General features: G+C 46.0%; 1 protein-coding gene across 2 annotated transcripts in view; it reads right to left on the reverse strand.

Annotated features, from left to right (window-relative positions):
- LOC133578320 (plexin-A1-like) overlaps positions 1-17,500 on the reverse strand; it is a 578,589-nt gene that overhangs the window by 285,232 nt on the left and 275,857 nt on the right. For both annotated transcript variants that reach the window (XM_061932661.1, XM_061932660.1), the window contains exons 5-6: positions 11,800-11,900; positions 2,175-2,298 (exon numbers count right to left, since the gene is read on the reverse strand). In XM_061932661.1, the coding sequence (XP_061788645.1) occupies positions 2,175-2,298; positions 11,800-11,900 (225 nt within the window). The remainder of the gene's footprint in view (positions 1-2,174; positions 2,299-11,799; positions 11,901-17,500) is intronic.

The raw sequence follows: 17,500 nt of genomic DNA on the forward strand, positions 1-17,500 counted from the left end.
ACATGGCGACATGCGGGGGTGTGCTGCAACCAGAAATAGGGAATGTGTGCAGCTATTATAATTATCATGCACAGACGCAAAAAGGGTGTTTATGTGGTCAGCCCGTCTGCACCACAGCCTGGGGGTTTAGTTCTGAGCTCTCATGTCTGCATGGCTTCACTCTGCTTTCCTCTCTCAGTCCACAAATGCAAGTTAAGTCAACTGAGTCTGTAGTTGTCGTCCATAGAGTGACGGCTAACCTCGGGATATTTCTTCGCAGAAGGTCATAATGCAAATATATCCCATCCATCCATCTTCTTCCGCTGATCCGAGGTCGGGTCACGGGGGCGGCAGCCTATGCAGGGAAGCCCAGACTTCCCTCTCCCCAGCCACTTCGTCCAGCTCCTCCCGGGGGATCCCGAGGCGTTCCCAGGCCAGCCGGGAGACATAGTCTCCCCAACGTGTCCTGGGTCTTCCCCGTGGCCTCCTACCGGTCGGACGTGCCCTAAACACCTCCCTAGGGAGGCGTTCGGGTGGCATCCTGGCCAGATGCCCAAACAACCTCATCTGGCTCCTCTCGATGTGGAGGAGCAGTGGCTTTACTTTGAGCTTCCCCCAGATGGCAGAGCTTCTCACCCTATCTCTAAGGGTGAGACCCGCCACCCAACGGAGGAAACTCATTTGGGCCGCTTGAACCCTTGTCCTTTCGGTCATAACCCAAAGTTCATGACCATAGGTGAGGATGGGAATGTAGATCTTATACCCGTGATCTTGTCCTTTCAGTCATAACCCAAAGATCATGACCATAGGTGAGGATGGGAACGTAGATCTTGTAGCCGTGATCTTGTCCTTTCAGTCATAACCCAAAGATCATGACCATAGGTGAGGATGGGAACGTAGATCTTGTAGCCGTGATCTTGTCCTTTGGGTCATAACCCAAAGATCATGACCATAGATGAGGATGGGAACGTAGATCTTATACCCGTGATCTTGTCCTATCAGTCATAACCCAAAGCTCATGACCATAGGTGAGGATGGGAACGTAGCTCTTGTACCTGTGATATTGTCCTTTCGGTCATAACCCAAACCTCATGACCATAGGTGAGGATGGGAACGTAGATCTTGTACCCGTGATCTTGTCCTTTCGGTCATAACCCAAAGGTCATGACCATAGATGAGGATGGGAACGTAGATCTTATACCCGTGATCTTGTCCTTTCAGTCATAACCCAAAGCTCATGACCATATGTGAGGATGGGAACGTAGATCTTATACCCGTGATCTTGTCCTTTGGGTCATAACCCAAAACTTATGACCATAGGTGAGGATGGGAACGTAGATCTTATACCCGTGATCTTGTCCTTTCAGTCATAACCCAAAACTTATGACCATAGGTGAGGATGGGAACGTAGATCTTATACCCGTGATCTTGTCCTTTCAGTCATAACCCAAAACTTATGACCATAGGTGAGGATGGGAACGTAGATCTTATACCCGTGATCTTGTCCTTTGGGTCATAACCCAAAGCTCATGACCATAGATGAGGATGGGAACGTAGATCTTGTACCCGTGATCTTGTCCTTTCGGTCATAACCCAAAGCTCATGACCATAGATGAGGATGGGAACGTAGATCTTGTACCGTGATCTTGTCCTTTCAGTCATAACCCAAAGCTCATGACCATAGGTGAGGATGGGAACGTAGATCGACCGGTAAATTGAGAGCTTTCCCTTCCGGCTCAGCTCCTTCTTCACCACAACGGATCGATACAGCGTCCGCATTACTGAAGACGCCGCACCGATCCGCCTGTCGATCTCACGATCCACTCTTCCCTCACTCGTGAACAAGACTCCCAGGTACTTGAACTCCTCCACTTGGGGCAAGATCTCCTCCCCAACCCGGAGATGGCACTCCACCCTTTTCCGGGCGAGAACCATGGACTCGGACTTGGAGGTGCTGATTCCCATCCCAGTCGCTTCACACTCGGCTGCAAACCGATCCAGTGAGAGCTGAAGATCCTGGCCGGATGAAGCCATCAGGACCACATCATCTGCAAAAAGCAGAGACCTAATCCTGCAGCCACCAAACCGGATCCCCCTCAACGCCCTGACTGTGCCTAGAAATTCTTAAAGAGATGCTCGGGGTCCAGTACCTTTGGACAGTGTTCATACAGATGGCGTGAACACATCAAACCTACCTGTACTTCAGACATGGTGACAGAGATGTTTCTAGGCTGAACGGTGAGCTGCACACACTGCCTCTGGTCTGTGGCGAACCTCTGAGGTTCCCTCGCTCGTTCACAACGGTCCTTTCGTGAGCATCTTAAGAAACAAAGCAAAGAGAGATTGGTGTTACATTTACATTTAATGGCAATCATTTAAAGATGGGCTGTCCTAACTAGGGCCTCTTCAATTTGGCCCGCCAGACGTCATGAGTTCAACCAAGCATCGCATTGTGGAGCGCGTCCACTAGAGATGCGCGGTTTGCGGGCACAACCGCGGAGTCCGCGGATTATCCGCGGATCGGGCGGATGAAATTTAAAAAAATTAGATTTTATCCGCGGGGCGGGTCGGGTCGGGTCGGGCGGTTGAAATAAAAAAAAATTAGATTTTCAATAGATTCAGGCGGGTGGCAGTTAAACCAATTCGGAAATATATATACATAGTTAAATGTTGTTACCCACATACGAAAAATGAGCAGGCACCTGCAGCATATGCCACAACAGAAGAAAAAAAAAAAAGAGATGGACACTTTTACGGAGCGTAGAAGGGACGCCTCGCCGGGGTCCGGGACCGAGGCCCCTTCCCCCGAGAGGGCCCCACCGGGAGCCGTAGCTGAGGCGATCCGCGAGAAGGGCCCGACGCACGTCCAGGGTCACCACCGCGCCCACCGCACCGACACCCCGCCTCGTCCGCCTTCGCCGCGGCCGGTGTCACGCGCAGCAGGTAAGCAGCTCCGCCCGCGCAGCTTACCTGCCCGCCACCCCTGTTGCCGGGGGCGCGTAACAGGGGTCACTCCGAAAGGGGTGGGGCTCACCCTGGTTGATATAGACAGCAGGACGGTGGCCATGGAAGTTGGAACCCGCTAAGGAGTGTGTAACAACCCACCTGCCGAATCAACTAGCCCTGAAAATGGATGGCGCTGGAGCGTCGGGTCCATACCCGGCCGTCGCCGGGAGCGAGACGCGCTTGGAGGTGCGCTCAGCGCGGCTCCCATATGATTGCGCACTGGTGTGCGTCTGGGTCGTGACAGCGTGGCACGCGAATGTCTGTGCTGCATTGGATCAGTCTCCTTTCTTTAACAGGCAAAAGCTTTATAACCTCATTAATGCCTTGCATCGTCTATATTAGATATATAACAACGGGCGGGTGCGGTTCTGATCAAATGTTAGTTCGGGTGGATGGCGGATGGTTGACGACTTTCTGATGCGGTTGCGGATGAAATAATTGCCTATCCGCGCATTTCTAGCGTCCACATTAACTTTAAATACCAGGCGGTCTCTGAATGATGCATACTTGTGGACAATGTGAGTGAATCAGATCATTGTCCCTTGAAAGTACTTACAATGACACAATCCAAACAACCTTCCCTAGTCATGGGTAAAAAAATGCAACTAACATGAAGGGTCAAGCCACACTGTCACGCATAACACAATCTGCTAACTAAGGAAAACTTCCAAAACACGATAAAAATGTCAAAATGACACCCATTTACGTCCAGGGATCAATATAGTACTTTCTATTCTATTCTATTCTAAACGATCAATGAGTCCATACAAAGCTAAGTGCCGGAGATTCAAGAATTACACGGCTGACTTACCCGTGTAAAAATGTGTCCGCTGGTTTAGTGTGGCTGAAACAGGGCTAAATAATTATTGGTTAAGGGGTTAACGACTTTAGTGTAGACATGGCCTTAATACCCAATTATAATAATTATATAAAGTTAAAGTACCAATGATAGTCTCACACACACACACACACACACTAAGTGTGGTGAAATTATTTCTCTGCATTTGACCCATCACCCTTGATCACCCCCGTGGGAGGTGAGGGGAGCAGTGAGCAGCAGCGGTGGTCACGCTCGGGAATCATTTTTGGTGATTTAACCCCCAATTCCAACTTTTGATGTTGAGTGCCAAGCAGGGAGGTAATGGGTCCCATTTTTACAGTCTTTGGTATGACTCAAACTCACAACCTTCCGATCTCAGGGCGGACAGTCTAACCACTAGGCCACTGAGCAGGTAGATCTATCCATTATAATAATTGTCGGAGGCAGATATTTACATATATCCGAATTTAAGTTGTACTTCTTTCATTTCTTAGTCATATTTGAAAACAGCTCGTGTTTTCCATTTCTTCTCTTGATGCTCTGTCAGCAAGTAAACTGTGTGTGTTAACCTTGAGTTATTTGGAATGTATTATGGCTAGGGAGATGTTGTGCTTGTATTATGGCTAGGGAGGGGGAAGGAAAGAGGGGTTTTTGGCGTTGGGAAGACAGACCATTTTGGGAGGCGCAATAGAATGTTCTCGGGTTAGACTGGTCTCAAAATGTATATTGGCAAAGCTTTGAAAATATACAACAAAATACCTATTCTGTCTCTGGTGGTTTTTCAACTCAGCTTTAAGTGTCGGAAAGAGCTTGGGAGCGAATTGTGACTTGAATTCCCTGGGAGGAACAACTGGTCCAAAACGCAACATAACTATATCCATCACATCAATATAATATTTACATGATGTTAAAGCACGATCAAGACTAGGGTTGCAAAATTCCAGGAATATTCAAAGTTGGAAACTTTCCATGGGAATTAACGGTAATTAATGGGAAATAAAAGGGAATAAACATTGAATGCAACATGCTAGATCTTGCAGCATGATTAATAGCTACCTGATTTAATGCAAATTCAGTTGAATTTCAACCCTGCACTGTGCTTCCTCCATCACAAGTACAGTGCATTATTCCATCACATGCGCAGATAATTCCCAGCATGCTTCACACTACAGCAGGACTATTGAGACCACACTAATATTTGAGCCCAAGGACTTCATGCAGTCAGGTAAGTGTTGATGATATTACTGGGGTGAATATAGCCGTGATGCTAATTTTCTCTATGTTAAATCCCATTCATTTATGCTAACAACGTTAGCGATCCTAATGTACCTTTTTTTGTGATGTGTAAAGTTCAAGTAGCAAATACTAAATGAAAAGGTGTAGTTTCCTCTGCCATTCTGTTGTCATACAATAATGTATCTTATAGTTGTATTTAGCATGCTGATTGACTGTTCATGTATTCATCTAGACTATTTCTATTCATTTGTCCGTCAGTCAAATATTTTTAAAGACTACTCCAGTTGTTTAGCCGACTATTTATATCCGTGTGTGTGTGTGTGGCATTGCATTAGTGTTTTACAAGAATAAATCAATACAAACAATACACCATCTGTTGTGTGGAGACATTTCACCCCAACCAATGTAAACGGAAAGGTGGTGTACATTTGTAAATACTGTGCAAAGAGCTACGTATAGCATAGAGACAAGTGCCCAATAATATATCATTATTGTAATTCCCCATTAATTCCCATATATTCCCATCAATTCCAATATATACAAATTAATTCCCATATATTCCCATTAATTCCCAGATATTCCCATTAATTCCCATATATTCCCATTAATTCCAATATATTCCAGTTAATTCCCATTAATTCTCATTAATTCCCATATATTTTCATTAATTCTCATTAATTCCCATATATTCCCATTAATTCCCATATATTCCCATTAATTCTCTTATATTCCCATTAATTCCCATATATCCCCATTAATTCCCATACATTCCCATATATTCCCATATATTTCCATTAATTCCCATATATTCCCATTAATTCTCATATATTCCCATGAATTCCCATATATTCCCATTAATTCCCATATATTCCCAATTTTCCATTAATTCCCATATAATCCCATATATTCCCATTAATTCCCATATATTCCCATTAATTCCCATACATTCCGATATATTTCCATTAATTTCCATCTATTCCCATGAATTCCCATATATTCCCATGAATTCCTATATATTCCCATTAATTCCCATATATTCCCAATTTCCCATTAATTCCCATACAATCCCATGTATTCCCATATATTCCCATTAATTTCCATATATTCCCATTAATTCCATATATTCCCATTAATTCTCATATATTCCCATTAATTCCCATATATTCCCATTAATTCCTATATATTCCCATTAATGCTCATATATTCCCATTAATTCCCATTAATTCCCATATATTCCCATGTATTCCCATTGATTTCCATTTATTCCCATTAATTGTCATAGATTCACATTAATTCCCATATATTCCCATTAATTTCCATATATTCCCATTAATTCCCATATATTCCCATTAATTTTCATATATTCCCATTAATTCCTATTAATTTCCATAAATTCCCATTAATTCCCATATATTCCCATTAATTTTCATATATTTCCATTAATTCTATATATTCTCATTAATTCCCATTAATTCTCATATATTCCCATTAATTCCCATATATTCCCAATTTCCCATTAATTCCCATATAATCCCATATATTCCCATTAATTCCCATATATTCCCATTAATTCCCATACATTCCCATATATTTCCATTAATTTCCATCTATTCCCATGAATTCCCATATATTCCCATGAATTCCTATATATTCCCATTAATTCCCATATATTCCCAATTTCCCATTAATTCCCATATAATCCCATGTATTCCCATTAATTCCCATATATTCCCATTAATTTCCATATATTCCCATTAATTCCATATATTCCCATTAATTCTCATATATTCCCATTAATTCCCATATATTCCCATTAATTCCTATATATTCCCATTAATGCTCATATATTCCCATTAATTCCCATATATTCCCATGTATTCCCATTAATTTCCATATATTCCCATTAATTCCCATATATTCCCATTAATTTTCATATATTCCCATTAATTCCTATTAATTTCCATAAATTCCCATTAATTCCCATATATTCCCATTAATTTTCATATATTTCCATTAATTCTATATATTCTCATTAATTCCCATTAATTCTCATATATTCCCATTAATTCTCATATATTCCCATTAATTCCCATAATTCCCATAATTCCCATATATTCCCATTAATTTCCATTTATTCCCATTAATTGTCATATATTCCCATTAATTCCCATATATTCCCATTAATTCCCATATTCATCCGTCCATTTTCTACCGCTGGTCCCTTTTGGGGTTGCGGGGGGTGCTGGAGCCTATCCCAGCTGCATTCGGGCGGAAGGCGGCGTACACCCTGGACAAGTCGCCACCTCATCACACTCACATCCACACTCACATTCACACATTAGAGCATGTATTCCCATGGACGCTGTCCAACTTTGAATAATCAAATAAAAATGGTCAATATTTCCAAACTTCCCGAGCTTAACTTCCTGTGGTTAATTTCCGGAAATTTACCGGAGACTTTCCACCCCTTTGTAACCCTAATCAAGACGCAGAACAATGACTTTGACAGAGAAAATGGGAGCAATAAGAGAAGACCAATGTGCTAATAGCAAGCAGCAGCCATTACTGTACGTCTAAACGTTATTAGCGGCCTCCGTGTGGTGCAACAAACACTTATCTGCGTGCACACGGCCTCGTCTCTTCACTTCAGCAACTGGAACGTGTCAGCAGATCTATAGGCAACCGTTAAAGTCCCCCCCCCCCCCCCCCCCAGCCGTAAAAAAAACATACAATTCAATCCGAAAGGGGTCAGCAATTTCCCATTTCCTGTTACACAGCAGCACTTTTACTATTAGCTATTCATAATGCATTAGCCAGCACCTCGGCGCTAACAACCACTGGTCCCGGTGGTGGTGGTGGTGGTGGTGGTGGGAGGGAGCTGATGTGGCGTTCTGTGAAGGACTGACAATTAGCGCCAGGCGGGAAAACATGCTAACTGGTCCTCCCTCCCCCCACCCAATACGCTCATTTAGTTAGTGTACTAGCGGCGCTCATTTGGCGTGCACCATCTCCCCTGACAACATGTTCCTAGAATAGAGGTGTGTGTGTGTGTGTGTGTATATGTGTGTGTGTGTGTGTGTGTGTGTGTGTGTGTGTGTAATCCAAGTCAGTTGTACAGCTGAGTGAAAGTAGCAGGACTATTAATAAGATGTGGCTAAAGGCACCAGAGGCCTGAAATGAGGGCTTATAAATAATTTGCCTATTAATATTTCCCTATTTTGTCTGCGGGGTCTTTGCCAGATTTGCGCTGCACAATCAGCCGGGGAATGAGCTCGCTGCCGTCGTCAAGATGTGGCCAAATGGCGGCTTGTTATAGAGATGCTATAACACCAAAGAGAATGCTATAGCTGGATGCATTAAACAATGTAACAAGGTTTTCCAAAATAAATCAACTCAAGTTATGGAGAAAAAAAAAAATGCCAACATGGCACTGCCATATTTATTATTGAAGTCACAAAGTGCATTATTTTTTTTAACATGCTTCAAAACAATAGCTTGGAATTTGGGACATGCTCTCCCTGAGAGAGCATGAGGAGGTTGAGGTGGTCAGGGTTGGGGGGTATGGGGAAGCGGGGGGTGTATATTGTAGCATCCCGGAAGAATAAGTGCTGCAAGGGCTTCTGGGTATTTGTTCTGTTGTGTTTATGTTGTGTTACGGTGCGGATGTTCTCCCGAAATGTGTTTGTCACTGTGGGTTCACAGTGTGGCGCATATTTGTAACAGTGTTGAACTTGTTTATACGGCCACCCTCAGTGTGACCTGTATGGCGGTTGACAAAGTATGCCTTGCATTCACTTGTGTGTGTGAAAAGCCGTAGATATTATGTGATTGGGCCGGCACGCAAAGGCAGTGCCTTTAAGGTTTCTCCCTACGTCCGTGTACACAGCGGCGTTTTAAAAAGTCATACATTTAATTTTTTGAAACCGATACCGATAATTTCCGATATTACATTTTAAAGCATGTATCGGCCGATAATATCGGCAGCTCGATATTATCGGACATCTCTATCCATGACCATGACTTCTGCTGTGTTACAGACACCGTTTGGGAACAAATAAGGCATGTAAACAAACATTTACATAAACTTTTGAACATGTATATATCTGCGGCCTATAGTTTGGTGCGGATAATATATGTAGAAAAATGTATTTTTAAATTTGGTAGGTGCGGCTTAAATATCAGTGTGCTCTATAGCTTGGAAATTACAGTCAAAAATGTTGTAATTGTGAAAAACAAAAACAATTCCAGAAGAATTATTAACTCAGACTTGACCACTGAATGAATTTGTGGGGCCTTTACATTTAACTGTAGGTCAGTCCACTTCAAAATCTATTTGATAGGGCTGTCAATCTTTGGGCACCACACCATTGCATTCAGAATCAGTTCTCAATTCAGAATCAATACTTGTGTTGAACTTATCGGCTGCACGACATCAAGGCAGCGGAACAGAGACACACTGCAGGCTTACACACACACACATGCATCCACAAAAAAATATACGCCACACATACACACCCCACTCCCAATCCAAAGCCCTTGACGCGAATCCCTTAGGGGTGATGGACGGATGGGCTGCGGCCTGCCACCATGACCCCGCACTCCCTCCCCTCTGTTGCTAGATATCTGGAGATGTACGTTGTAATATGTATATGTGCTTTGCGAGGTTTAGACTGGTTTAGGAGCCCAGTCTAGATTGGATTTTTTTTACTAATCCTTCCTCAGTGTTTACCTTTTTTTCCCATCTTTTACGGGGCGCCTTGTGGCGACCCATCAGCGTTCCTGTTCTGTAACCCTGTACACTGTTTGTTTGTCTCATCTTGAACGGGTTTGTGCTGAAAACAAAGTTTTGTTGTACTTGTGTAATGACAATAAAGACCTATCCTATCCTATCCTATCTTATCCTATCCTATCCTAACATTGGATGCCAATTCTACATTCCTCCATAAAACAGGTCCCTTCGGGGTGATGGACGGATGGGCAGCACCTGAGAGCTGCGGCCCGCCACCATGACCCCGCACTCCCTCCCCTCTGTTGCTAGATATCTCGAGATGTACGTTGTAATATGTATATGTGCTTTGCGAGGTTTAGACTGGTTTAGAAGCCCAGTCTAGATTGGATTTTTTTACTCATCCTTCCTCAGTGTTTACCTTTTTTTCCCATTTTTTACGGGGCGCCTTGTGGCGACCCATCAGCGTTCCTGTTCTGTAACCCTGTACACTGTTTGTTTGTCTCATCTTGAACGGGTTTGTGCTGAAAACAAAGTTTTGTTGTACTTGTGCAATGACAATAAAGACCTATCTCTATCCTATCCTATCCTATCCTAACATTGGAGGCCAGTTCTACATTCCTCCATAAAACAGATTTCTATGTTACTTAAAAGAAAACTGGCTTTGTTAAATAAAATTATAGACAAACATTTAATAAAGTCAAATACAAATAATAAGTATTCAACACGTGTCTTTTGTGAAGTAAATGTGTACAGCAGATATAGATCATCTACTAGAGATGCGCGGTTTGCGGGCACAACCGCAGAGTCCGCGGATTATCCGCGGATCGGGCGGATGAAATTTAAAAAAATTAGATTTTATCCGCGGGTCGGGTCGGGCGGTGGAAATTAAAAAAAATTAGATTTTAAATATATTCAGGCGGGTGGCAGTTAAACCAATTCGGAAATATATATACATAGTTAAATGTTGTTACCCACATACAAAAAACGAGCAGGCACCTGCAGCATATGCCACAACAGAAGAAAAAAAAAGAAAAGAGATGGACACTTTTACGGAGCGGAGAAGGCCCCCGACGCCTCGCCGGGGTCCGGGACCGAGGCCCCTTCCCCCGAGAGGGCCCCACCGGGAGCCGTAGCTGAGGCGATCCGCGAGAAGGGCCCGACGCACGTCCAGGGTCACCACCGCGCCCACCGCACCGACACCCCGCCTCGTCCGCCGCGGCCGGCGTCACACGCAGCAGGTAAGCAGCTTACCTGCCCGCCACCCCCGTGGCCGGGGGCTCGTAACAGGGGTCACTCCGCGCGCTCCGCCCGCGCAGCTTACCTGCCCGCCACCCATGTTGCCGGGGGCGCGTAACAGGGGTCACTCCGCGCGCAGTGCGCTCACGAAAGGGGTGGGGCTCACCCTGGTTGATATAGACAGCAGCTAGGACGGTGGCCATGGAAGTTGGAACCCGCTAAGGAGTGTGTAACAACCCACCTGCCGAATCAACTAGCCCTGAAAATGGATGGCGCTGGAGCGTCGGGCCCATATACCCGGCCGTCGCCGGCAGCGAGACGCGCTTGGAGGTGAGCTCAGCGCGGCTCCCATATGATTGCGCACTGGTGTGCGTCTGGGTCGTGACAGCGTGGCACGCGAATGTCTCTGCTGCATTGGATCAGTCTCCTTTCTTTAACAGGCAAAAGCTTTATAACCTCACTAATGCCTTGCATCGTCTATATTAGATATATAACAACGGGCGGGTGCGGGCGGATGGCGGGCGGATGCGGTTCTGATCAAATGTTAGATCGGGTGGATTGCGGATGGTTGACGACTTTCTGATGCGGTTGCGGATGAAATAATTGCCTATCCGCGCATCTCTATCATCTACATCTACTAATTTGTGTGGCTGGACAGGACAGATTAAAAAAATATATATATTGATTTTTGATTTTTTTTTAGCATAAGGAATCACGATTATTGGGAAAACAGATGTATTTAGTTGTGACACCTGAGATTTGACTTGTATAAAGATGTGTGTGGAGTACTTACACATTGTGGAGGACACACCAACCACAGTGAGGGTCCCTGGAGCCTAGACACTCCCCACATGTGGTGTACTGCTCACAGCTCTCCACTGGAACTCTCACCACCTGCATGCACATACATGGAGGACATTATATTACACCTGCGTGGACATGGAGGACATTATATTACACCTGCGTGGACATGGAGGACATTATATTACACCTGCATGGACATGGAGGACATTATATTACACCTGCATGGACATGGAGGACATTATATTACACCTGCGTGGACATGGAGGACATTATATTACACCTGCATGGACATGGAGGACATTATATTACACCTGCATGGACATGGAGGACATTATATTACACCTGCGTGGACATGGAGGACATTATATTACACCTGCATGGACATGGAGGACATTATATTACACCTGCATGGACATAGAGGACATTATATTACACCTGCATGGAGGACATCCACACAGAGAACATTCTATTACCAGTCATGTGGATAATGATGACTAATTGCCATTAAATAAGCCAGATTGTCTTTCTGTGTGTGGGTCCCCCTGAGAGGAATGTGTGTGTTGCTGTGGGATCACGCTCCAGTGGGTGTGTGACAGATTCCAGTTAAACACACAGGTGATGCCTTGCAATGCATGCTGGGACACATGACAGGTGGTCATAGCAACAGTGCTTGGATTGACAGGTGACCTCAGATAACATTGGGAGACGTGCGAGTGTGTGTGTGTGTGTGTGTGTGTGTGTGTGTGTGTGTGTGTGTGTGTGTGTGTGTGCGTGTGTGTGTGTGTGTGTGTGTGTGCTAATTTTCCTCATTGTCCCCACTGTGGTGTTTAAAACAAACTCCTACAAGAAGGAGGCTGAAGTGTTGCTCCAGAGCCGCGGGTTGTAGACCCCTGGTCCAGACATGTTGCAGACCCCTGGTCCAGACATGTCGCAGACCCCTGGTCCAGGCATGTCGCAGACCCCTGGTCCAGGCATGTCGCAGACCACTGGTCTAGACATGTCGCAGACCCCTGATCCAGACATGTTGCAGACCACTGGTCCAGACATGTTGAAGACCCCTGGTCCAGGCATGTTGCAGACCCCTGGTCCAGACATGTTGAAGACCCCTGGTCCAGACATGTTGCAGACCCCTGGTCCAGACATGTTGCAGACCCCTGGTCCAGACATGTCGCAGACCCCTGGTCCAGACATGTTGCAGATCCCCGGTCCAGACATGTTGCAGGCCCCCAATCCAGACATGTCGCAGACCCCTGGTCCAGGCATGTCGCAGACCCCTGGTCTAGACATGTTGCAGACCCCTGGTCCAGACATGTCGCAGACCCCTGGTCCAGACATGTTGCAGACCCCTGGTCCAGACATGTTGCAGACCCCTAGTCCAGACATGTTGCAGACCCCTGGTCCAGGCATGTTGCAGACCCCTGGTCCAGACATGTTACAGACCCCTGGTCTATAAATGTTGCAGACCCTTGGTCTAGACATGTTGCAGACCTCTGGTCCAGACATTGTTGCAAACCCCTGGTCCAGACATGTCGCAGACCCCTGGTCTAGACATGTTGCAGACCCCTGGTCCAGACATGTTGCAGACCCCTGGTCCAGACATTGTTGCAAACCCCTGGTCCAGACATGTTGCAGACCCCTGGTCCAGGATTTTGGCGGTAACATGCTCCTGGTTGGCAAACACTCCCTCTTTTCCTCTCTTCTGATCGCTCTTTTAATGAAAGCCAACTCCAAGCAGTGCCACATTACTCCTTTAAATAAGCTCATAAACCAAAGCGAGATGCTCTTCGCTCTTGCCATCTCTCTTATTTACAACGGCATCTGCCCTGTAAGTCAAGTCCCCTTTTTTCCAACGGTTCTAGTCTGGCCATATTGACGTCTCCTTTTTAGCTCTAAACGTTCCACTCCAATCTGTTTTTACAGGGTGCCATCACTCGCATTTAAAAGTCCGGCTAACAGGCTTTGTGACGGTCACCCTAAAAGCCCTAAGGACCTGTAAAGCTTTTCATTGGTTATTAAATGCACACCCGTAAAAGGACCTGCCTTGTTGAGGCCACTTGTTATACAGTAAAGCAGACAGTTTAAGGTAGAGGAAATAGAAGAGGGGAACTGTTTCTTTATCCATTAAGGAAACTTTTTCCCAAACTTAGATTCAGGCAGGGGAGAGATGAGTACCGCAAATCCCGGACTGTAAACCGCTACTGTTTTCCTAGGCTTTGAACCCTGTGTTTTGGACTTTTAAATTTGTAACAACATGGAAATAATACAGCATGTTTTCTTACAGATTAAAACAGATTATCAACAATTTGTTTATGTATGCTCGTGTTGTCCAATGCTTGGTTAAGGGAACCACATATGGAGTGGTCTGTAAGGAAATACATGTGGAGTGGTTTGTAAGGAAACACATGTGGAGTGGTCTGTAAGGAACCAAGTGTGGAGTGGTCTGTAGGGAACTAAATGTGGAGTGGTCTGTAAGGCACCAAATGTGGCATGGTCTGTACGGAACCAAGTGTGGAGTGGTCTGTACGGAACCAAGTGTGGAGTGGTCTGTAAGGAAACACATGTGGAGTGGTCTGTAAGGAACCAAGTGTGAAGTGGTCTGTAAGGAACTAAATGTGGAGTGGTCTGTACGGAACCAAGTGTGGAGTGGTCTGTAAGGAACCAAGTGTGGAGTGGTCTGTACGGAACCAAGTGGGGAGTGGTCTGTACGGAACCAAGTGTGAAGTGGTCTGTAAGGAACCAAGTGTGGAGTGGTCTGTACAGAACCAAGTGTGAAGTGATCTGTAAGGAACCAAGTGTGGAGTGATCTGTAAGGAACCACATGTGGAGTGGTCTGTACGGAACCAAGTGTGGAGTGGTCTGTACAGAACCAAGTGTGGAGTGGTCTGTAAGGAACCAAGTGTGGAGTGGTCTGTACAGAACCAAGTGTGAAGTGATCTGTAAGGAACCAAGTGTGGAGTGATCTGTAAGGAACCACATGTGGAGTGGTCTGTACGGAACCAAGTGTGGAGTGGTTTGTAAGGAACCACATGTGGAGTGGTCTGTAAGGAACAAAGTGTGGAGTGGTCTGTAAGGAATTAAATGTGGAGTGGTCTGTAAGGAACCAAATGTGGAGTGGTCTGTAAGGAACCAAGTGTGGAGTGGTCTGTACGGAACCAAGTGGGGAGTGGTCTGTACAGAACCAAGTGTGGAGTGGTCTGTACGGAACCAAGTGTGAAGTGGTCTGTAAGGAACCAAGTGTGGAGTGTTCTGTACGGAACCAAGTGTGGAGTGGTCTGTACAGAACCAAGTGTGAAGTGGTCTGTAAGGAACCAAGTGTGGAGTGGTCTGTAAGGAACCAAATGTGGAGTGGTCTGTAAGGAACCACATGCGGAGTGGTCTGTAAGGAACCAAGTGTGGAGTGGTCTGTAAGGAACTAAATGTGGAGTGGTCTGAAAGGAACCAAGTGTGGAGTGGTCTTTACGGAACCAAGTGTGAAGTGATCTGTAAAGAACCAAGTGTGGAGTGATTTGTAAGGAACCACATGTGGAGTGGTCTGTAAGGAATCACATGTGGAGTGGTCTGTACGGAACCAAGTGTGGAGTGGTCTGTAAGGAACCACATGTGGAGTGGTCTGTAAGGAACTGGCCATTAGAAAATAAAAGGATGGATGAAAAATGTGCCAAACACGTTATGAAAACTGCATTAATATTAGAATTTTAAACATTTGGAACATAGTTCTCATGGATCTATATTACCACTCTTGATACAATTTACTAAGATCCAATCGTCACTACACTCGTTTGTGGAGCCAGGTGGTCCACAGGGGACCCGAGAGCAGGGCTGAAAACCGCAGTTAAACAAAGAAGAGACAAGAATGAGGTGCAGGTGACCAGTCTGGAGGTCTTCTCATTAATGACTATGTCACTTCAGACTTTGTGAGGAGTGAGGAGCCACACAGATTGCAATTCCATTAGTGGCGCCAGCACCCAGGACTGGAAGGAAGGGGGGGGACAAAGGAACAGCCATTCTTTCAAGAGCCTACCAGTATTTTCCTGCAAATCTGTGTGATTAAAATGTGAGGTTGGTAAGCAAGACAAACAAGTTGGCTGAAGTAGCTAACGTCAACTTGGTGGAAGAAGTCGTGTAATCAAAGTCTCATCCAGAGGAAAATGGCCACAACTCATTGTTGTTTTGCTTGTAAACTAGTCTTTATCTTTGGGACCCCTTGACCATGGTTGGGCTCTTTAGGTCCCCCAAAGTGGTGTTTGGCTCTTTAGGTCCCCCAAGGTGGTGTTTGCCTTCTCCCCTGCCTCAAACAGCCCCACTTGATACTGGTGTTGTTCAAACCCAGGACTACTCAAGACCTTCGTATTGTGAGGCACATGCCATCCATCCATCCATCTTCTTCCGCTTATCCGAGGTCGGGTCGCGGGGGCAGCAGCTTAAGCAGGGAAGCCCAGACTTCCCTCTCCCCAGCCACTTCGTCCAGCTCCTCCCGGGGGACCCCGAGGCGTTCCCAGGCCAGCCGGGAGAGATAGTCTTCCCAGCGTGTCCTAGGTCTTCCCCGTGGCCTCCTACCGGTCGGACGTGCCTGAAACACCTTCCTAGGGAGGCGTTCGGGTAGCATCCTGACCAGATGCCCGAACCACCTCATCTGGCTCCTCTCGATGTGGAGGAGCAGCGGCTTTACTTTGAGCTCCCCCCGAATGACAGAGCTTCTCACCCTATCTCTAAGGGAGAGCCCCGCCACTCGGCGGAGGAAACTCATTTCGGCCGCTTGTACCCGTGATCTTGTCCTTTCGGTCATGACCCAAAGCTCATGACCATAGGTGAGGATGGGAACGTAGATCGACCGGTAAATCGAGAGCTTTGCCTTCCGGCTCAGCTCCTTCTTCACCACAACGGATCGATACAGCGTCCGCATTACTGAAGACGCCGCACCGACCCGCCTGTCGATCTCACGATCCACTCTTCCCCCACTCGTGAACAAGACTCCGAGGTACTTGAACTCCTCCACTTGGGGCAAGATCTCCTCCCCAACCCGGAGATGGCACTCCACCCTTTTCCGGGAGAGAACCATGGACTCGGACTTGGAGGTGCTGATTCCCATCCCAGTCGCTTCACACTCGGCTGCGTACCGATCCAGTGAGAGCTGAAGATCTTGGCCGGAGAAAGCCATCAGGACCACATCATCTGCAAATAGCAGTGATCTAATCCTGCAGCCACCAAACCAGATCCCCTCAACGCCCTGACTGCGCCTAGAAATTCTGTCCATAAAGGTTATGAACAGAATCGGTGACAAAGGGCAGCCTTGGCGGAGTCCAACCCTCACTGGAAACGTGTCCGACTTACTGCCGGCAATGCGGACCAAGCTCTGACACTGATTATACAGGGAGAGAACTGCCACAATAAGACAGTCCGTTACCCCATACTCTCTTAGGCACATGCACTAATGTTAAACTAAATCAACGTAGATGACTAAAGTGTGACCACAACTACAAAATACAATTTTGTACAAAAACTATGAGACAAGTCAAATGAAAAGGGTTGTCACAATGAAGAGTGGCGACCACTAGTTGGTTGCCAATCGGTCAGGAGCGCACCCTTCCACCCTCGTCACCATCAAGCCACAGGAGACTCCATTGTAGGAGGAGGAGGGCAAGATGGAGGCATTAACCTTCCTATCCGTCTTACATCTGTCCCTAGCAGCA

Source organism: Nerophis lumbriciformis, linkage group LG38, assembly GCF_033978685.3.
Source record: "Nerophis lumbriciformis linkage group LG38, RoL_Nlum_v2.1, whole genome shotgun sequence".
Taxonomy (NCBI): Eukaryota; Metazoa; Chordata; class Actinopteri; order Syngnathiformes; family Syngnathidae; genus Nerophis; species Nerophis lumbriciformis.